Source organism: Leptopilina boulardi, unplaced genomic scaffold (assembly GCF_019393585.1).
Source record: "Leptopilina boulardi isolate dan_hultmark-lab unplaced genomic scaffold, ZJU_Lbou_2.1 LbouV2_397, whole genome shotgun sequence".
Classification (NCBI taxonomy): Eukaryota; Metazoa; Arthropoda; class Insecta; order Hymenoptera; family Figitidae; genus Leptopilina; species Leptopilina boulardi.
This window is the reverse complement of record NW_026137970.1, coordinates 523,329-547,193: the sequence shown is the minus strand read 5'-3', so window position 1 is coordinate 547,193 and position 23,865 is coordinate 523,329. Positions and strand designations below refer to the sequence as shown.

General features: G+C 28.7%; 1 protein-coding gene and 1 long non-coding RNA gene across 3 annotated transcripts in view; one reads left to right on the top strand and one right to left on the bottom strand.

Moving 5' to 3' along the window:
* Window positions 1–10,093, top strand: part of LOC127288894 (bromodomain-containing protein DDB_G0280777-like) — a 62,252-nt gene extending 52,159 nt beyond the window's left edge. For both annotated transcript variants that reach the window (XM_051316592.1, XM_051316591.1), the window contains 6 exons: window positions 2,642–2,758; window positions 3,008–3,355; window positions 3,503–4,092; window positions 4,450–4,595; window positions 4,830–6,241; window positions 6,439–10,093. In XM_051316592.1, coding sequence (XP_051172549.1) covers window positions 2,642–2,758; window positions 3,008–3,355; window positions 3,503–4,092; window positions 4,450–4,595; window positions 4,830–6,241; window positions 6,439–9,939 — 6,114 coding nt within the window. In that variant the 3' untranslated portion in view covers window positions 9,940–10,093. The remainder of the gene's footprint in view (window positions 1–2,641; window positions 2,759–3,007; window positions 3,356–3,502; window positions 4,093–4,449; window positions 4,596–4,829; window positions 6,242–6,438) is intronic.
* Window positions 1–23,865, bottom strand: part of LOC127288903 (uncharacterized) — a 67,091-nt gene that overhangs the window by 12,356 nt on the left and 30,870 nt on the right. The gene's annotated exons all lie outside the window — the stretch shown is intronic.

Here is a 23,865-nt window from a genome sequence, read left to right as displayed (position 1 = left end):
TGCAAAAAAAATAGGGACTGGGATTCGAGTCACGCTATATTACCCGCACTAATTTCACGCAAATATCATTATAAATTTTTTACACAACAAGATTAACATTTAGCAATTAAAATCAATTTGCCCTTGATTAACGATATTTTAATTTTCGCTAACATAATAAAAGAAACAATAATCACATACATAATTTATATCATTGGACACTAGGTCCGAAAATGGCGAGAGAGATATAATATAACTATGTGCGAGTCTTCACCTTTTAATATTGAAACTTGGACGAAGTTATACAAAAAGGATAAGACGAAAGCTCCCACATATTAAACGATCGTTAGAATGTAATATTACTCACATGGTTTATAAATCTTTCGTAAATAATTCGATGGTTGTAGAATTGGGAAATAATCTTTGAATAGTCGTATTCGTTTTCCTTATGATTTACAATTTTTTACAATCTTAAGATAATTGCTAGCACGTCGCTAGGTCCGAGAAAGAGTGCTTGACCACGTTTTTCGCCGGACGCCGTAACCGTGAGGTCGAGAAGAGGTGAGCTAACCTGAGCTGCGTTGCGCGCGGGTGAACTCAGTTGAGGTTAGATCAATGGCACGAAAAACATTTAAATTCAAATTTTACGCTAAGACCATAAAATATTAATAATACAAAAAAATTTAAATAAAATATTTCGCTAACAACTAAACTCGGTGTGACGTGTTAAAAATGTCACGTTACACTATCAGCTACAAAGATTTTCAATACATGACCAATATTGTATGCGTCAGCGCCCCTTGCAGTGCTGATTTCAAATACGCCTTTAAATCACCCTTTAGAGAATACAACATACGTCACATTAATTGCCTCTGGCCAAAGTTTGCTATCGACCTTTTTCTTAATAACATTGTTCTCGCACTTTAGTCAATTGTTCTAATCTCTCTTTCAGCTCTAAAATTTTGCTCATGAACATATGGAGACGGTAACTCATGAATGATACCTTTTTCTGTCAGGTACACTACCGTCAGAAATTGTGCGATCTCTGCTTTTTCAATGACTATAAAATAGTTTAAATCTTCAAAAATATTAAAACTAAAATTTTTCCCTTTTTATTTTTTAATAGACAATAAAATTCTGAAATAAATGATACCTTGACAAAGAGAATATGTTAATTTTTGAATTAGATATCTAAGAAAAACCCAATTTTCAATGTTTTTACTATTTTTATTTCTCTGGAAAAAATTAATATTTTTAAACGTTCTTGGGCTCTTTGGAATGGTAGTTTGTTATACAATTCAAATTATTGAAAACAATTCATGTCCACATTCTTCCCTAGCTTATGCAGACCATGAAAGTTGACTCAATAATAGTCAAAAAATTATGATCAATATTTTAATAACAAAAAATGATAAGCAAAATGTATAAATCTTAAATTTACTTACATAAATCAGAGAAGTTTAAGATGTTTTATTTACTTGATTTTTAAATATGATATTTTGTTCTAAACATGAATTTTAATTTTTTTGACTTTTTTTTAGCCAAATACCATTCTAATGAAAACAAGAACGTTGAAAAATATTAATTTTTGACGGAGAAGTAAAAAAATAGTAAAAACATTAAAAACTGGGTTTTTCTTAGATATATAATTGAAAAATTAACATATTCTCTTTATCTAGGTGTCATTTCTTTTAGAATTTTATTAGCTTTTATAAAATAAAAAGGAAAAAATTTTAGTTTCAATATTTTTAAAGATTTAAACCGTTTTATAATTAACGAAAAAGTAGAGGTTGCACAATTTCCGACTGTAGTGTAGTTAGAAAAACCAGAAGAAATGTACTCTCTGATATTATCCGATTTAAGCATTTTTATTTTCGTATTTACTTGCGTTAATACAAAGACTTCAAAATCTTTGGATTTACTAAAAACCTCCGATCTTGACACAGAAAATATTTTTTTCTAAAACTTGTGCATTTAGAAATAAATAACTGAGTTTATACAAATAATTGAATTTATCACTCGGTTGCATTTATATTTAAACAACACAAAATATCTAGTCCCACGTGGCGATTGTACATTAACCGGTTATTATCTTATTATCTTTCTTAATTTCTATCTGCCTCTGGCATACAGTCTTATGTTAACCTAAATAGAGAAAATGTTTGACAAGCTGCTCAAAAATTTAGAAATAATTACAGTTTCTGTAGGCTTTCTCCAGCATCATCTAATTTCTTACAAATACTTTCAAGCTTTTTAATTTGTATGGCTATGGTTTCACTATCATTCATGCGAAAACCATAAAATTGTCCCATGCATTATATTTTTGGAAGATCCAAAAATTTTGAATTCTGTCCAACTAGATTCGCAATTCGAACCAGACTATGGACTTTATTTTCATAATAAATATTTTACTTTTTATTTAAAAAAATTGTGTCATATCACTTTGTGGTTTTTCATCAATTTCTATTAGGTATTATTACCAGAGGGGAATAATTCTTGTACATTTTTAATTAAGAAGGAATGAATTTTATTTTAAAATCATTTTAAAAATTGGTTTTGTCTTTTAAGAAAACTTGTCTTGAAATTTACCAATTACGTAGAAATTTACCATTATATAATGTGAATGTACTTTTGAACTTAAATTATTATTATTATTTTACAGGAATACAAGTACGAGAATCCTTTTAATACAGACGTAGATTTTGAACTGTTACCACTTCGTCAAAAGGTTGAGATACTTCGAGCACTTTGTGACTTCAGGCTCGATACTGAAAACGTAGTATGTTATCATAAACTTTTCTCTATAAATCTTATATTTTATTATGTTGCGTACTGTGAAAATTTGTCGAATATAACGTTGATGTTCATGTTTAAATTCTTCACATTTAAAGATTAAAGATTTAAATTAAGAATTTCTTAATTATACCGATTCCGAAACGTTAAAGATGTTCGTTAATATCTTTTAATTTGTCCTATAAAATGCCATTAAACTAAAATTGATTATTAAGAATTTCTTTAATTATTATAGGAACAATCTTTGAGTAACTTGGATGCTAATAGTTTGCGAGTGGAACCCTTAGGTCATGATCGTAAGAATTCTGCCTATTGGTATTTCTACGGCACTAGATTGTACAGGGAGGATTACGTCAATAATATCAATTCACCTATTCAGAAATCGAGTGGTAGGTCAAAAGATAAAAAGCGTAAAAGACGACAAAACAGAGTGGTTAAGGAGGAAGAGAAGGAAGAGGAGACGGAGGAGGAAATTTGCTTAAACTTCGAAGAAAGAGAACACGTGAAGAAAAAAAGTATTTGGCAAGTAGTTTGTTTCACACAACAAGATTGGAGCCGACTTGTCGATAAATTAAAAAATTCTGTAAGTACTCCAGAATATTTATTACAATTTACATTTTTTTATTGCGAAATCTTAAAAAATGTGTTAGAATTATTTTTCATTTGGAATATGTTATTTGATATCTACAATTGTCTTTGATATATGATTTATACTAGAAAATATTTATAGGAATACGATACAGAGAGAAAGTTGTTTCGAACATTATCTGAAGACTTTATGCCAGAGATTCCAAAACTTTTTGATCTAAAAGAAAAGCAACAAAGACATAAACTTTTACAACGTAACAACTCTCGATCTCTTCGAAGTCACGAACCTGATCATAATCTTGAACTTGAACCAAATCCCCAATCTAAATCTGCTATTCAACCAACAATGAGTAAAATGAAAGTTAAGTCGAAAATAGAAAAAGAATCTAAAAAGAGTAAAATTTATAATTTGAAAAATGCTAACATTGAAGAAAATGTACCTCTGCCAGTTTCTCAACCAATTCAAAAAAAGGGTAGACAAACAAATAATTCTCTGGCCTCTGCGGTTGGACAAATTCTTATTGATACAAGAGACGAATCACTAGATTTAGTAAATAAAAAAGGTAACACTAGATCCTCCGATAATTACTCTTCTATAGGGTATAATAACATTTCGTTTGGAATAGAGGAAGAGGAACGTCGAGTGGGAATGCATAAAGTTCTTGAAAGTGTCAAAGATCATGATGAAGCTTGGCCTTTTGTTGATCCTGTTGACGAGGAATATGCTCCAAGGTTATCTTTTTCTTTTATAACCACTTTCAAATAAATTATTTGTTTAATTATTTCAGTTTTAAACAAAAAAAATAATTTTTACTATCGTTCTTTCTGTTTTTGAATTGATTTAACAATTGTACACGATAAATTTCTGATAGCTGTTCATGTTCCTCGAGCGGACAATTTTTTCATAAATTGAAAGATAAAACTTAGAAAATTAAAAATATTTAGTTAAAATTATTCCAACAAAATATCAAAATTAAAAAAATGATTTTGACTGAAATATTGTAAAATGAACTTAAAAAATTTTAATTTTTATAAAATTCTTCTGTAATAAATAGTGACCAGAATTAATTTACATTTGTTCATTTATAGATATTACAGCGTTGTTCGACGACCAATGGATCTGAGTAAAATGGAAGAGAAACTTGAAAATGGTTGTTATAAAAATCAACGACAATTTAAAAAAGATTTTTGCCTTATTGTTGATAACTGTAGACAATATAATGGATCTGAAAATGGTAAGAATTTTTTTTTATCTTATTTATGGTATAATCTGACACCTGTATTTTGTTAAAATAAAATAATAAATAGAAATTAATAAAAGAAATCGAATTTCCAGTTACTTTGAAAAAAAAGAAATTTCCCTGGAAAATTACCAGTTTTTAGAGAATCATTTATTTTTTTAAAGTTTTGTTTTTTCTACAAATGTTAAAACTTAATTTTAAAATAAAAATATTTATTTTGTTTTGCAGAGTATACAGAAATGGCAATTAACCTTAAAGAAGTGTTTGATCGAGCAATTAGTCGATATCTCGATTCAGAAATATCGAGTGAGGATGATTCATCGTCGAATGTAAAACATGTATCTACATCAACAGTTAATACGCAACGGGTTTTTTCATTATCTTCACCTGAACACAATCAACGTAAACGATTTCGAAAATCCAGTAAGAAATCTAAGTCAAGTAAATTTAGTAAAAGAGTGAATCAAAAAAATTATAAAGAAGATTCTTTAAAAGATGAATCTGATTCAGATACAGTAAAGAGTAAAAAGGTTAAAAAGAAATCAAAGAAATTAAAAAAGAAAATAAAAGTTGAAGACCATGACGATGATGAAGAGGAAGAAGAAGAAAAAGAAGAAAAAAAAGAAAATGTAAAAACGAATGTGAGTGATGGTGCAATTTCTGTCAGCAATTTGATAAAGTCTAAAAGAAAAAAATGTGTTGATGTAAATAGGTCAGTTGCAAAAAATATAAAATCATCATCTGAAGATGAGAAAATTGAAGATGAGATAAAAAATAGTAAAAAAAATGTAAGAGAGCATCGGCAAGAAAAACATGCCAAAGATATAATTAATTTATCAAAAAATTTAAAGGCTAATAGAAAAAGAAAGGAAAATTTTGAAGAAGACTGTGATGTTGATTGTTCTAAAAATAAGATTAGAAAAATTGAAAATCAAGATATTAAAGATTCTGAGTCATTAATAACAAGAATGAAGAAAATCAAACAAAAACATGATAGATCTCAGGAAAAAAATAAAATGATACAAAATTTAAAAAAGAGTTCACTGAAAGAAAATAAAAGTTACAAAAAAGATAAGAAAGAAGTTAATTGTAACCTTAAAAAACATGAAGTAAAAAATAAAACCAAAGATAAAAACATAAAAAAGAAGAAGAAAACAGGTAACGAACGATCGAAAAATGTCGATTTGGAAAATAATTCAGAATCATCGAAAGTTGAACATTTGAAAGACGTTGAGAAAGCAGATGCTATTTCTATGAAACTTGCGTCCCTGGTAAATAATAAGGATTTGGAGTCTTTGGATAGTCTTAAAGACAAAATCAGCGAAAGGCGGAGGGAGGAAAAATTTAAATTGGATCGCAAAAAAGAAAAGAAATCAAAGTCTGATGGATTTATCTTGTCTGGAAAAAAAGTGCCTTCTAGTAGTAATGTGTTTCAGAATAGTAATAAAGTTAATTCAAAAAATGGTAAACCAAGGAAAGTTGTTAAAGATGAAAAATTATTAATAGCCAACACAAAAACTCATCATTCAGAAATGAATAAGAAAAAGAAACTGAAAGTTGTACAAACGAAACATTCTAAACAGAAAGAGGAGACTCCAGCAATTCAAGCTTTGAATCAAGCAACAGAACAAACGCTTAATGTAAGTTTAAAATTTATCAAATTTAGACAGTTTTTTTCTTTTCTAGAATTTTTAATGTGTCCAGCTTTTAAATTATATTTGATTATATTTATTTGTCAGTTGATAAAATTCTTCAAACTAATTATTCTTTTAATAACAATACGTTTCTTCATATTTATTATTTACACCGATTGATTAATAAAAAATGTTATTTTCAGGATATTAACAAATGGTTGGATGATGCTCCACGTTTATCTGAATTTTCTTCAGGCAGCGAATCACCTGTACTTCTTCCTTCAACAAGCGATGCTAGTCGATCAGCTGTCAAACAAGATACATCTCGGAAGCGAGGACAGTCAATGAAAATTTTTGGATCTCATTCTCAAATCAGGCAGAAAAAGATACAAAGAACAATTGACCGATTGCAACCAGGTAAAAGTAAAGGAAATTTATTATTAAAAAAACCTCGTAACTTGCCAAGTGGAAATCCAACAGATAAAGACGGAGTTGTAAATAATACAACAGTTGATATTGTAAAACCGAAACGTGACTCCGATGATGAACCAAAATTAAGTCTTGGATCAGTTCTCAAAAACACTGATTCTATTCAGTCATTTTGTAAGAATTTAGTTTGTTCTCCCAATCCGAATTTATCTAATGAAGACGAAGACATAGACAATGGTTCTTCAACATCTTTTGCCACAAAAGAGGATCAACAATTAGTAACAAATGAAATCGTTGAAACTCCATCATCCTCTGAAACTGTTAAAGAAAATTTACCATTACCTAATGATCCTCAAAAACTGAAGTCTTCAACACCTAATTTGAGTGCGTGGTTTAAAGCGTTTGGTGCTCCAAAGTCCAAAAGAAAGGATGAAGATGTTGAAGAGTCGCAAAGCAATTTTAAAAAAGACAGCGAATTACCAGAAGTTGGCGTAAGACAAAGAAGAATGAGTACCGGTGGTAGTAGCGTTAGTGAATCTATTTCAAGTTTCTCTCAAGAATCACCACCTGCACGTTCAGTTCATTCACCTCAAAATACACAAGTCTTAATACCGTCAACCGAACCACCAATTCGCGGTGCTGGATTTTATCAAGATGCTTTAAATACTGGTACTAGTCCTTACAACAGTCCGTATTACGCTACTCCACCTCGGTACAGTGCTCAACTTCCTCCCACTCCATCACCTCAAAATCATACTTTATCTCCAGTTTATCCTTCTCCTGTCACCTTCGAACAATCATCTCTCTATTCGAAAAATAATCACACAAACTATCAAAAAACATCTCCACAAGCAAGTCCAAACGAATCGTTCTCGCCTTCATTTCCACAATCATCTCCTCAACAGTCATTTTCTCAAAATTCTCCTCAGAATACGCCATTCCCTCAAAATCAATCTCCTGTTTATCCTCAACAATCGCCTCAACCTATACACTCTCCTTATCCACAACCTTCGCCGCAAGCTCCTTCTTCAAATTATTCACAACCTTCTCCTCAACAACCGCCAACTCCAATTTACTCACAACCTTCACCTCAACAAACACCAATTTATTCTCAACCTTCACCTCAACAACCACCAACACCGATTTATTCGCAACCTTCTCCTCAACAAAGCAATAATAATTATTCTCAACCGTCTCCTCAATCAATCAATTACTCACAACCATCGCCACAGCAACCAAATTCACCTTATTCGCAACCGTCACCACAATCAATACAAAACTTTTCTCAACCATCACCTCAGCATCAATTGTCTCCTTATTCTCAACCTTCAACACCTCAAAATCAAAATTATTCTCAATTGTCTCCTCAACCGCCTCCTGTCAGTTATTCCAAACCTTCTCCACAGCTTCCACCAAACTATCAACAACTTTCACCACAGGCACCGACTTCTTATTCTCAACCGTCTCCACAGTCTCAAAATTATTCTCAAACATCGCCTCAACAAAGTTTTAAAAACTCGAAAGATTCTCCCCAACTGGCAACAAATTACTCACAACCAACTCAACCTGCGACTTATTCTCAAACATCATCTCAGCAATTGCCACCATCTTACGTTCAACAACCTAAGCAAACATCAAGCAATTATTCTCAACAGTCGCCCAATCATCAAAGTAATTATTCCTATCCCTCGCCACAGACAGTGCAAAGTCCACATTTTCCACAAGTATCTCAACAACAGCAACAACAACAACAACAACAACAACAAAGTACGACTTTTGAAGCGGCGAAAGACGTTGATCAAAATTATAGCCGTACATCAAATACATATCCGCCTAACTATAAACAACCTTATTTGGAAACTTCTGCCACTGGATCCAATACTCTGCCTGATAATAATAGAAGATTAGATTTCCATAAAGAAGAAAAAGTTCCCGAGCAAAGAACATTTACCACTCAAGATACAGGATTGAATCAAAACTTTCAGCCAAATCAATTCCCAACTTATGAGAATAGTTTCAATGAGAGAATAGCCGGACAAGCGGAAATTCAAATCAGAAATCAGGAGCAACAACAACGTGTCCCACAACCCCAGGAACAATCACAACTTTTGAATTTTCAACAGAATTTATCACATGAAGTTTATCAAACTAGTTTTCAATCATCTTTTCCAATATCAAATACTTCATGTAGAACCCTATATCCAGGGAGTCATTATTTCGAATCAAATCTTGTAAAAAGTACAGTTGCCAACAATAATTTAACAAATAAGAAAAGAACATACAGTGATTTGACAACGTCAAACGATTCTAATCGTCTTCCTCAAGAAACACGACCAAGTCAAGAGCAATTTGCCTTTGACATTATGATGCCTTTCCCCGCTGAATCTGAAACTCAAGCCGCAAGTCAATTTGATTCCACTTACAGTAGTTTGGAATCAGCCCCATATTCAAGATTAGGACTTGGATTAATTGGTCGAGCAACAAAAGAACAACAACAACTACTTACAATTCCTCGGCCACCAACGAAACCCGAAACTATTTCTTATCGTGGTTCGGGGAATTCAGATCTGAGCCTTTTGCAAAGTCTTCAAAATGTCGCGAAAAATACACAGGGAATGCTACCAATTTCACGTTCTCGAGACCCAACAACCACAGCGACGACGACTGTTGCGCCAACGGTAAAAAGTAAGAAAGGTCGAAAGAGTAAAGCTGCCGTCGCAGCCGCTGCCGCTGCTACTGCACTGGAACAACAAGGAAGTAGTTTTGCACAATATTCAGGAAATCCAGATCCAATTGGATTGAAAAATCCTGTCACACCCGGGGGAAGTGCATTTAATTTTGCATCAACAACAGGAGCGTCAAATAGTTCGCCATTCTATGATAAGGATTCATCGGCAGCTGCCGCTGCTTATGTTTTTCTTGATGAATTTCGTAATCCTAATAGCTATTACAGTATGGCTTTTAGACAACAACAACAGCAGCAACAGCAACAGCAGCAGCAGCAACAACAACAACAGCAACAACAACCACAGCCAACACCTCCTGTAACCGATTCAGGCCAACAGTCATGTAACAAATTAAGTACTCAACATCCAAGGAATTACTCCACACATCCTTTTCTTCATACGCAGCGTACTGCCCCTTATGGTCCATCAGTACCAACTTACGTTACACCACATGGTCCAAATCTTGGTGTCGATCCGTTTCAGCAGTATTTACATTCTTTTTATGCTCTTCAACAACCACCACATCATCACAGGCCATCTTGGCTTTAGCTAAACAAAAATCAACAATTTACAATTTTCAGAAAGTGAAATATTTGAAAAAAAGGAATTCTTGCATTTGTAGTTATATTTTGTGCAATGATCTCTTTTTTGTCTCTGTATAAAAAAATTAGCGACAAATATTATATAAACGATTTTGATCTAATTTCGTCTTTTTCTTAAGTTTTATAGACAATTTATATATATATATATATATATATATATATATATATATATATATATATATATATATAATATTAAAAAATCGTATAAATTGGGCTAGTATATAAGTTTTCGTTATGTTTTTGATTATAGTAATAAAAGAAAAATGTTTTTGGGAATTATTTTAGTTTATTGTAACGCGATTATTTCAATGTGCAAAACGATATCGAAAATGACATTTTTTTTATTTCAAGGTGAAATAAATTTATATATATAAATTTGGACGTTTGTTTAAAATGAAGCATACACTTCTTTTGCTTTTAGGAAAATAGCGCCTCAGTTGCGCCAAAAACTATATATTTTTTTTACATGAAAAAGTGAATTTTTTTTCAAAAAGTATTAACTGAAATCTTTATTATAAAGTACTTTGTAAGCAGGGATGTAGAGTTACCCGTAACTCTGTATTTTTATGAATAATACGTAAAAAAAACTTATAATAAATGTAATAAACTTTGACAAACCACTATAAAGGTAAATATAACCTTTCATGAATAACAGAATTTTAAATGTCGAGGAAGATAGACAAGTAAAGTTAAAATTTTAAAAAACAAATATTGTACTGCAATGTCCTCGACTTGTACTCATTTGTGCTAAAATTCATTTTTGGAAAATCTCAAAATTCCGGGCTAAAAAACCTAAAAAATTTTATAAATCTAAAAAGTTAGTTTTCAAAAAAAATTATTGTGCTAAATTATGCTCGATTTGTCCTCTCTTTTGTAGAAATTCATTTTTTGAAAAACTCAAAATTCCAGACAAAAACATCAGAAACTGATTTTAGTCATCTCAGTTTAAAATTTTCAAAAAAAAGAAATATTGTACTAAATGGTGCTCGACTTGTGCTATTTTGTGCAGAAATTCATTTTTTTTAAATTCCAAATTATTTTTCAAATTCAATTATTTTTAAAACTCCATTTGTTATTAAATTAAATTATTCTGTAATGTAAACTATTTTTTTTGCTTGATAAAAAAAACAAAATAAAAAAACTGCAGTACAGCGATTCTGATATCGCGATGAGCAAAATTGGTAAAAAATTTTATTTAAAATTAAAAGTGTTCAGAAGCTGTTTTTTAAAAATAAATTTTTCCTATGTAAGAAATTTAAAAAAGTAGAGAATTGGAATTAAACAGAAATAGATAATATAATCGAAAAAGATTATCTATAACAGACGAAAAATCTCTAAATCAATATAATTGAATTCACGAAATATTTGAATATGAAAATAATTGACTTAAAAAAAAACATTAAATTGCTAAATTATTTAATATTTAATGAATTTACTTATTTAGACTTGTATTGTGAATAAATTAATATTGTAAATTAATTCAAAAAGGTTCTTTAAATATTTGTTAAAAAGTTTTAAAATAATATATTGTTTTTAATTTAGAGAATAAATAATAATATTAAATCTTGTATTCAATTGATAATTCTTTTGTTTATTTTAGAAAAAAAGTTTTTTAATTAATTTGTTTAAAATAAAATTGAAAGAACGTGGACAATAATTTTTTGAAATTATTTGTGCATGCAATTAAAAAAATATTTTGTTTTATAAAAAAACACGGGATTATAGCGTTCGTAATTTACGTAAAAAACTCCACATAATTTACTTAAGATCCTTTACATCCCTGTTTGTAAGTCAAAATACATAGTATAATTTCAAAAATTATAATTTTTAATAACAGTTCAAGTTATAAGAAAAAAGAAACATCAAACGGAAGCTGCGATTCACTCTTGTAAACAGCTCTCTTACGTGTCTCGATTAATGAAGAAATTTATAATTATTTAAAACTAAATTCAAAGTTTAAATTTTTTTACTCCAGGAATTGATTGCATTGAAATTTTAAACACAATTTCATAACTCCATGTCGGAGAGATTAATTTTTTTAAACTATGTAAATAATCCCTTTTTCTATTGCGTAATTCGTAAAAAAAGTAAAAAAATAATTATTTTTTACAAAAATATAATTTTAAAAGTTTTTTTTTTATTAATTTTTTTTGTTTGTTTACGAATTATAGGTCTAGAAAAGGAAAAAAATTTTAGTGATTGGTTCAGGATAAATACCAACAATAAGAACGTCCAACAACTGACGAATTCCTGTGCAAACCTGCCGCAATATATCTGTCACATATCCGTCATTTTACAATATTGAAAAAAAATAATTGTACAAAAAGTTAAAAATATGTGTTAATAAATATGAGAGTTGGAAAACTGTACAAGAATTATTATGATTTTAAAAACATGGTAAGATGAAACCTTTGTCGATAATAAAAAAACACCTATTTTACGGTATGTTGTATACAGCGTCAATTACTTGTCGAAAGCAAAAAGATAAAACTGGATAAATTTTTTCGAAAATATAATTAGAAGGAGTTTTAAATGTTTTTGGATAGTGGTAAGGGCCCAAAATAACCGTACCAAATGTTAATTAAAAATATTTATTAATTTTCAAGTTAATTGCATTAACAAATTAATTATACTTTTTTTAAATCGATCATAACATTTTTGAAGTAATAATTTAAGGACTATTCTGGTACAGCAGGGTCGAATTGTGAAAACCAAGAAGTTGACTGTGCTCGGTCAAGTTTCGGTTCGGTTGGGTTTGAGACAATATATTGCAAAAAATAATTAAAATATTGGAAAATTTGCTATTGAGAAGTATAAATTAATGATTTTTTACTTGATTTATATAATATTATGGGGTTAGTAAGCTATCATTATTAAATAATTAACGTATTAAATGTATAGTATAGTAAGGGACTCCAAAAACTCTTATATACTAAGTTTCATAAAAATTTGTCGACCCGAATTTGTTGGATATTTTGGGACCACAATATCAATTTTTTCTCTAACAGTGAAGGGGTTAAAATTTATTACTCAGAGGTGTTCAGAGTCATCTAAATTCAAATTTTGATTTAAGGAATAAAAAACAGTGGATGAAATATAGTGGAAATCAATATTGTAAATATTAAATATGAAAAATAACTATTATATTTCATCCCCGCAGTTAGCTAGTAAATAGTTGAACAGTTATCTACAACTCCAGAGTGAACCACGTGCCCCAAAAATCCTTGAGTAACAAATTTTAAGTAAATTTTATTGATTTTTAATTTTCCTGCCCATATTGGATCCGCCACTTTCAATTTTAAAAAATACACTTTCTGTATATTGTTATTGTTTTGCGGTTTTTTTGTGGTTTAAAAATATTTCAAGGATTTCCTAAATATTTTATAAAATAATGTTACGTCCGACAACGCAACATAGTTATTTAATTTTAATTTACTTTTGAGTCTAGACTCATTGTCCACAATTCAGGAATCTTTCAAATTGGTTTGTTTTATTTGAAAGAGAATTTAAAAGGATTGAAAAGATAATAATGCACTAAATACACCCAAATCTTTTCGGAAGGTGTTTAATAAAAAAAATAACGATCAAATCTTTTTTTAAGGATTGAAGGAACTAAAATGCGCAACTTAATCGCACCACGTCCTTCGGAATTAGAAGTATAACAAAAAAAAAGATTGAACTGACTACCGAGAATTGAGAATTAAGAATTGAACTGATTGAACTTAGAACTTAGAATTTTGACTAAACTGAACTTAGAACTGAGAATTGAGAATTTTTGACTGACTTTTTAATTCAAATCTTCAGTTTTTATATTATTATCCCTACTTAAATTTTTTATTTGTGTGGAAATTTGGGAACGAATATTTTATAGAGTGGGAAGTTTAAAAGATCAGTGATTGGATTTTTTACGAAACAAAATAGAAGAACTTATCTAAAAGAAAGATGTCATTGGATCTTTCAGGCCCAGCCTTGCAAGGGATGACTTTGCGTGGGCGTATCTTTAAGATTAGGGTGTTTTAAAAAAGTGGGGAACTATAGTTTACACTTTTTTTAAAAGATGGAGCCAAGATTCACTTTTTAAACGAATTTTCAAAATTACAAAAATTCTTAAAATTATTTATGAAATACATGATTTTATGATTATTTAATTACATAATATTGAAAATTTACGCATTCAATTACACACACACTCTTTTATATATATATATATATATATATATATATATAAAAGAAAGTAAAATAAAATTAATTATATATAATTAAATGACAATAGTTAAAAAAACTTTTTATTACATATAAAATTTCTGTTACTTATAGTCTAAATGATTAATTATTTTCATAATAATGTTTAAAATTTCAATATTAATCTAAATTGTTGATTAAGATTTAATTAATTTTATTTTTTTAGGAATTTTAATATATAATTATAAATAATAAATTAATTTGAAATTACAAACATTAATATTAAAACTTAACTAAAAATTAAAGAAATATTTTGAAGAATTATTTAAAATTATTTAGGATTCACTAATTCGACGTGTGAGATACTATTTTTAAAAAAATAGAAATAAAACAGACCTAGTTTAGATAAAACAAATGTTTTCCATACAAAATTTACAAAAAATTAAAAGGAAAAAAAACATAAAATCTAATAAAATAACGCAGGACGTTACAATAATTTCTTTTGGGACTACAAAAATAATTTTCTTTAAATAAAAAAATTATTAGTTTATTAAAAGAAATATTTCTTAAAAAATTCAAATAATAAAAATATTTTACATAATTTTTTTAAATTCTCATGTAAAAATTTAAAAATTATGAATTATTTTCAGATTACATTTTAATTTTTAAAAGTGTCTAAAATTGAAAATCCCGCCGTTGCTTGAGCTCAGCTATAATAAATAAATCGTCTTCATAATGAATGAGTTAATTGTGAAACTATTCATATGAACGAGCTTGAGAACGACCCGGAGTCAGGGCGATAGCTACACTACCACTTTCCCAAACCCAACATGCTTGCCGAACTCCCTCACAATTTCTACATCGGAGGAGAAAATTAGGTCAACTACAGGAGTATATCTGGAATCCAGACCGGGAAACCTTTTACACAAAAAGTTCAAGAATCCAGGTCTGTATGCTTCCAATAAAAGACAATTAAAAACAAGATGATTCAAATCCTTCCAGTCCGAAGAATAAACACACCCCAATGCTGCAAGTGTGACTAGTTCTTAATCTGGTAATTAGGTTGATTTCTTTTCTAGAAAGATCGAAGTCTCCAAACCAATACTTTGGAGTGTCAAATTCAGTTCTGGGGTGCAATTTTGTAATTTCATATTGACTTTTGATTTGATATTGACTTTGACATTGACTTTTGACATTAACTTTGACTTCGACTTGAAAATTTATAAAACTACCATATTACGTTGATATAACGTGAAACGAAAATTAGAATATCCTTGAGTTATTCTTGAGGTATCAAAAGAACATACGATTGTTCTAAGCACATTAAATTCAGACAAAAAACGTATGAAAACGTTGCATCGCAAAAATTTTAATATGTTTTTTGTATCAATTTGATATGATAGAAAAACTGTGTTATAAGCTAGAAAGCAATCAATGATTATTAAAATTTCTTGAATGAGGGTATTTTTCATGTGGATTCATGGTAAAAACAATTGAATAGCACGATACGGTATTCCATATAGCAGCGCAGTAGCTTGAATATGGAATTTGACTTTTTTCATATAAAATTTCTAGGTAATGACAGAAAATCTTCTACTTTGTCGGAATCATTCTGTTTGTCGTTAAATCAATAAAGGAAGGAGAGTTTTTAACTTTGGCATTTTTTTTTAAACTTAATAAAAACCTTTGAATCTATATAGATTTTTAAACTAATTAATATTTTATTTAAATGAAACTGAGTATATTAATAATTTTTTTTACATTGAAAAACTAAGGATTAAATAATGAACAAATTTAATAATTTAAATGTTTGTAAAATAAGTATTTATTATATTCTGCCTTACAATTCTTCAATTTCATCTTCATTCACCACTTTGTTATCTAATTTTTCATTTCGAAGATTTATTTGAAATCGCTCATCTACATTGTATTGTTTGCGAATATTTTGTAGAGCACAACAAATGTTTACAATTCTTGCTGTTTAATATAAAATATTTGCAAACGATACAATGTAGATAAGCGATTTCAAATAAATCTTCGTAACGAAGAATTAAATAACGAAGTGGTGAATGAAGATGAAATTGAAAAGGGAATGATTTTGACAAAGTAGAAGATTTTTTGTTATTACCTAGAAATTACCATTTCTTAAACATAATATTTTCCAGCATGTATAAAATCATTAAAAAATAAATCATACGAAAAATAATTGTATTTATTTGTTAATTTTTTGTCTGAATTTGATGTGCTTAGAACAATTGTGAAATTATATGAAAAAACACAAAATAGCATATTTTGCATTAAAAAAACTTACATAAAAGAAAATTAGTTACTCGGTATCCAAGACGTTTACTCTGTAGGCGTCGATGAGACAAATTGCATCCCTGAAGAAGAATCTCCTCAGTTGTTGCTCGTCGTTCACATATGGCGACAAGTTGGAGAGCCATGCCCAACCATCCAGTTCCAAAATCTCTGACTTACAGTCTAGGGAAGGTAGGATAAGGTCAATTCTGTTAGAACGAGTATTGGTCATTTTGGAAATCGCATAGGCTCTTTCATTGCCGTTCAGTCCCGAGTAAGCTAGAACACACAAGAAGTTTACCTCTATACTTCCAGAAGAAAGAGGGCCCGAATTTAAGTGGTCCAGAAGTTCGTATACTAAATAAGGATTATCTTTTTAAAAAAACAATTTGAGATTCTAGAGAGGGTCGAAAGGGAATCGGAAACTATCAGAATGAGATTATCGAGGTGCACCTCCGCGAACAGAATAGCTCTAAAGATGTCGTACAGCTCCGCAAAGAGGACAGATATGCCATACTGCAGTGGAATACTTAACATAGAAAGCTGAGGATGACAATCCGGATTTTTTGTTATGTTATCCGTCCGTGAAAATGATTGTAGGATTAGAGTAATTTTCCTGTACAAATGTTTTGAAAAAGGTGTTAGGTTGAGGATTTTCTCTAAGATGATTACATGAAAGGAGGTCACATTTAGTTATAGTCGAAAGGACTGACAATGATCAATCAAAATATGAGGAACGAGCCGTTCGATAAGTAGATTCTATAACCGGAATTATTCGTTCATATGCGTTTAAAAGAGACAGTCTGTTTTGTTGAGGCAAAATCTCGATCGCGATGATCTTTCACTCAATAATTGTAATTTTAGGATGAGAGGGTTATCACTCCACCTATAGTTCCTGATGAGAAATGAGTTGGTAAGAAAAGTTCTTCCAAGAGAAAGTGGAGGTTCTCCAGCTTCGTATAGAAGGACTGGGATCGGGGTTGATCTCATACAGCCTAGAGAGATTCTCGAAGTAGAGTTTGTACATTGTATGCGTGATGTTGTGAGGAAAAATTCGGGTGATACCTCGCAAATATAAGTTAAATAGCAAGGAGGTCTAGAATCTAGCAAGATCTAGAATATCTGAGGGATGATTGTTGTGCACAAACAGCCCGGGATAAAGTAGAATGTGGGATACCAGTTACTGACAGCAGGATCGGTATTGGTATGGTTCTTAACATGGGAAAATTATGCAAAAAAGTGATAAAAGATTTCACATGGGGAATGACACGGGGGTTTGACATGGTAAAATTTAAAAAAAAATGATAAAGGATTTCACATGGGGAATGACACGGGGTTTGACATGGGAAAATTTTTCAAAAAAATGATAAAGGATTTCACATGGAGTTTGACATGGGAATTGACAGGGGAAAATTTTTCAAAAAAATGATAGAGGATTTTACTTGGGAAATGACATGAGGTTTGAAATGGGAAAATTTTTCAAGAAAATGATAAAGGTATTCACTTGGTACTTAACGTGGTATTTAACATGGTATTTGACATGGGATTTGACATGGGAAATTATTTTATGTTTTTATGTTTTTCCTGTTTCAAATCCTGTCTCAACTTCCCATGAGGATTTATATAGGAAACCATATGGTTTCCTATATAAGAGTGAGGTTTTACATAGTTTTGGACATAGGATCCCATGTGGTTTCCCATGTGGGGATTTTCAATAGAGTGTCGACTTTTTTGGTAAATGAGACTATTTTCGATTGATTTTCATGAAATTGGACTTTTTGCACTTTTTGTACATGATCTTAGACACGACCTTGTTCGGGTACACGAACATATTCTTGTACAAAATCGTTGTTCCAACTCTTGTTACAGGTTTACTTGCTGCGATCTTACAATATTCACGTCAATGTATATAAACATGATCTTGCTTAAAAAAATTTCCATGGTCTTGTACAACTTTTTTCAACTGGGCTAATATGTATTATATATTGTCTTATTAAATTTTAGTTTTTAAAAATCTTGCGTATTTCAACATCATTACAAAATTTAAGTGTCTAAAACTTTTAGCTAAATTAATATTATTTCAATCATTTTAATCCAATTAATTATTCCAAAATTTAACTTATAAAAACAAGTTTTATTTAAAATTTTCTAAAATTCCTTTACTGCTTGAAATTTTGATAATAATATTTAGCAATTAAAATTTACAACAATTTTGATAAAAAATCTCAAAAAATTCAATTATTTTTAAAAATCTTAAGTACATCTTTTCGAAAATTCAATTATTACTAAAAAATTTATCTTAAATCATGCGCTAAATTAATTTTTTTCAGTAATATTTCAATCAAGTTCTTCGAAAATTTAATTAGGGTCAACCGGGGTAAATCCGAACGCTTTTAGTAAGTTTCAACAATAACATAAGTTTTTTCTTTAAAAAAAAAATACTTCCGGTATTCTGGTGCATGAAGTTGTTACTTTACTTCCATAGAACAATTTTATGGGGTAGAAAAATTTTTTGATAAATTACAATCGCAGGAAACTTAGCGTTCGTATTTACCTCGATACTTTGCAACTTTCCTAAAATATGGGGGTAAATACGAACGCCACTGTATTTCAGAAAAATCTTAGGGAAAATAAATTTAAAGTATTGCAATTGTTAAACTTATATAAAAACTCAAAAAAATACGATAATAAACCTATTATGTAATAATGCATCATATATAAATACAAAAATCAAACAGGTTAAAAATTAAAATGCATTACACAATTAAAACCTTCAATAACTTTATCAAATCATAACGGATTTTTGCAAAACTTGGTACAGAAAGTATTTTGGAGTGATTGAATGTAAATACAAAAAAAAAAGTCAAATTTTTTAAATTCAAAATGGCGGACTTTCCTAAAACTTATTTTTAAAAATGATCAAATTTGCTAACCCTGAAACCCCCCGAGTAACAATTTTCGAGCGAATCCAATGAATTTTTTAATTCTCGTCCGCCATTTTGAATTTTGAAAAACTGACTTCAAATTGGTAATTAGCGACCCCAAAAATCGTAGAATACTAAATTTTATTAAGATCCTGAAAAACTTTTTTCAACAAACCATTTGGCAAAAAAATTGGAACACTCCTTCGAGAGAACAGAAATTAAGTTTCTGCTTATTAATTACTAATGAGGATACGTATAGAAAGAAAAACTTTTTTCTATGTACTTTTATAATGTTAAAATAATAGTATAATCAAATAAAAACAATTTTGTGTGGCTCTGATGTAAAAAAAAATTATTAAAAATACCGTTCGGATTTACCCCAGTTTTCCAATTTTCTTAGGTAAATACGAACGGTCTGATATTATTAATAAAATTTTACAGAAAGCAAAAATCAAATATAGTTTCTGTTCTAGTATTCATAACAAACAATTATAAATAATAAAATGAATTTTTAGCTTCTTTTTCTTCAAATACGAGACAAAATACTGAAAGAGTGTCATCTTTGATTTTCAATCTTTTTTGCAATACTTGTTATCTTTGTTTATGCTGTTGCTAATTAACAAACAAAAAATGGGATAATACTTAGAATCTCTTCAAGAGGATCTGAGGTAAAAATTCTCATATCGAACTTATTTTTAAAAATTTTAATTAAGCTGAAATAATTAGCGTTCGGATTTACCCCCCGTTCGGATTTACCCCGACTGACCCTATTTAAAATATTTGCTAAAATTCTGAATTGAAATAATTTACATATAATTCAGACTTTTATAATTGGATATTTTAACAGAATTCATTAAAATGGTCATTTTTAAAACTTTATTTAAGTGTAAATATATGAGCGAATTTACGGAAATCGTATGATTTAAAGAAAAAAATCTAAACATTTTAAAATTGCAAGCACACCTTTTATTTTTAGATATATTATGTTTTCGAAATGTACTTAGGAACAAAATTTTCTTTGCATAAATAATTTTTAACTTAAAAAAAAACATTGAAGACTACTAAAACATGTATAATAAAAATTATATTCCTCTGAATTTTACTAAATAGAAAGTTTTTTTCAGATATTTTTATAGGGGAAAGGTGGATAAGTTCATTTTTCTAAATAACTTTTTTAAAAATAAATATTACGTATAACCGTTTTTAAGAATGGAGTATTGTATGGTAACGATAGTGTCTAAAAAGTTTTATTGTAATCGGTTTGTTATTAACAAAAATATTAAACAAGTATGAAAAAGATGCTTCTAATTGTAAATTTTTTCAATTTTGAATTTTGGAAAAACGTATTTATTATTCATAGAAATTGGTAATTTTTTTTTTATAATTCTGGAACATTACACTTTATGAAAATCATGTTTTGAAAATTAAAAATAAGTTGTAAAATTAAATAAGTAATAAAATATTTAAACTGTTAATGTCGGGCAAGTTCGTCAAATCACAAGTCGCGCAAGCAAGATACGTAAGTTAGGTACGGGACATGCGCAAATTGTTCAGAATGTATATAGAGACATGCAGCAGAAGACGAACTGATAGCTTTCTACAAATGCAGGTAATTATTTAATAATAGTTTAATTTCATGCTGCAATAACAAGTATATTTTTATTTATACTTTATTATTTAAATTTTTATTTCGCTTTTAATTTTCATTTATTGTAGCAGAATCAAGAAAATTACTATTATGCATAACCTCAATTATATACATACAATACCTATCTAAAATGTGATGTTTTAAAAGATTTTATACCGAATAGAAAAATGTTAAATCTGATTTTTAGAATATTTTTTTCAGAATAGATGATTGTTAAATCTGATTTTTCGTCCAATACTAAAAATGTTATTTACACATTGTTAAATATTAATAAATGAATTATATTTTTCACTGTCATTCGCATTCATTCTTCCTTTCATGTCTAAAAATCTTTTAATAGAAAATGTGCATAATTCAATAAATTTATAATAACAAATAATTATTTAAATATTTTGAGAAAGAAAAACATTTGAAATAAGCGCGCATGCGCATTTTGTCTCTGAGAGTTACGTACTTTACGAATCTACTTACTCCTCCTTTAAAAACTAGTTTTGATTGAAAAATTAAATTTGACAAAAAAATGTATATTTCATTATAATACAGTATTAATTTTTAAGACATTCATAAGATTATTGATTAATAAAAACAAATACAAAAAAATTTGACACATTTACTTCAATTTATTCATACTTTTTGGAAGAAACAGACTTACCCTCCTCCGTAGTCAAACTTACCCGCACCTCAGATCAATTCTTCATTTTTACCATCGATATTTTAATTACAATTTATTTAATATTTTCATTAAAAGACAATTCAAATAACTATTCTGTTTTATTTCTGAAGGTTGTCTTTGTACTATGAAAGAGTTTTTATACTCAAACATTAAAATTTAGTAACTTTTTTTATACTCTAAACTTTTTTTGGGCGAACTGACATACCTTTCCCCTATATTTTTTTAAGGACGTTCTCCGAGGAATCACTTTTCTTACAATTTTCCTGAAACTTTTTTTAGAAGTTAATTAGAACCTGCTTGACACGTTGGTAAAGTTTCAATACTCGAATCGGGACTAAATTTTGTAATATTTGGTCTCAAAGTTTCAACTTTTACATGCGTTTCATACCTGAAGGTTATGATTTAGAGACATTTTTGGAGATTGCTGGAAAAGTCTTCTTAGAAATTCTCTAAAAAACTAGTATATGGTTTATTTTGTTACGAGAAAAAATATGATTCAAGTTTCATGCCATCAATCGGCACTTAATTATGAAAAATTTTAGTTTGAAATATGCAATTCAATGAATTTTCCGTTTCTTTAGAAATGTAAACAAACTGGGAGATCACGGACTTGACAACGTTGCATATAGCGCCAAATCAATCGCGTATTTGAAATTTCGAATTTTTCACTAAATTATACTTTATTTTTTTTGTGCACTAAAAATATTTTATAAAATATTCATAAATGTAAATAAATAAATAGAAAAATTATTATTTGCTTTTCTGATAGTAATTTTAGAATATTGAATAAAAAAAGCATTTAAATAAATACACGTATCAATTATAATTCACAATAAAAGTATAATTTTTTGAACTATTTAAAATATTTTTATTCTTTAAAGATATATATTTGCAATGCTAAAATTATGAAATATGTGGATATGTAAAAACATATAAAGTTAAAAATTGATAGTCCTAATTTTCAAGGTTATGTTTTATTTTTATAATTTATATGAAATAAAATAAATTAAACACAAGTCATCGCAAACAGTATTAGAGAAAATTAAAATAGCATACAATATAATTATTGTTTTATTTATTTATTTATTATAAACACTTAAATAAAACTTATTCTACATATTATAAAATATATAGTATTAATAAAATTTATAAATCTGTTCAAATATCAAATATACTCAATGTATCATTTTATTTATAAATTAATTGTTATTTTTTAGGATCTTAAATTCTTTCCAAGTTCTAACAAATCGACAATGCGTTTTCCCTGACCAATTTCTTTCCTGATATTTTCAGTTATTTGGTTGTCACGATTTTTGGCTGCTGCCATGGCTGCTAAAGCTTTAGCATTTCTATTTGCAAGCTTCTGACTAACAAACAGTCCGATTTTCAATCTATTTATTGCAGTTGACATTTTTACTTAATTTTAACCTACACATTACGAACTCAAACAAACTGCGTAAGTAAACAAAAGTGAACACAGCACGATAAGCAGCAAATGCAACGTTGCCGTGGTAAAAAAATGCGCAGAACCACCAATTTTGAACTTCTACGCATCAAAAATAACCAAAAAAATCAAAATCGTGCTCAACTTTTTTTTCTTAAAATGCTATGAAACTATATACATTGAAGTTACATTTTATTTGGAAACCACTGCCTTCGGAGAACGTCCTTAAATATTACTTCAATTTTTCTAACCAATGTTTTTAAAAATTGTCACTTCTGAATGTAAACAAACATATTGAATGTACAACAACAAATGAAAACTGCTATATTCACACTTATGAGATAGATTCTTTTAGAGATGAAAATTTCGAAACATTTTTATATTTAACATTTTTTAAATATTTTAATTAGAGTAAATATTTAGCGTTGAGAAATATGAATATTGGTAATATTATCTACCGTTTATATTGCCTCAATATTATTCTATGTAAGATTCTTCATGTATAGAATGTCCTTACTGACGCAAAGAATTTAATTAACTAATTAACAATAATAAATAATAATAATTATTAACAAATCATCCTCTACATGATCATATGTAGGATCCAATATAAATTTTCTAATTCCAATAGGGCAAAATTTTATTTAAAAAAATAATTGAAGCAATGCTAATATAAAATCCATATATTTTTAATCACATTTGTC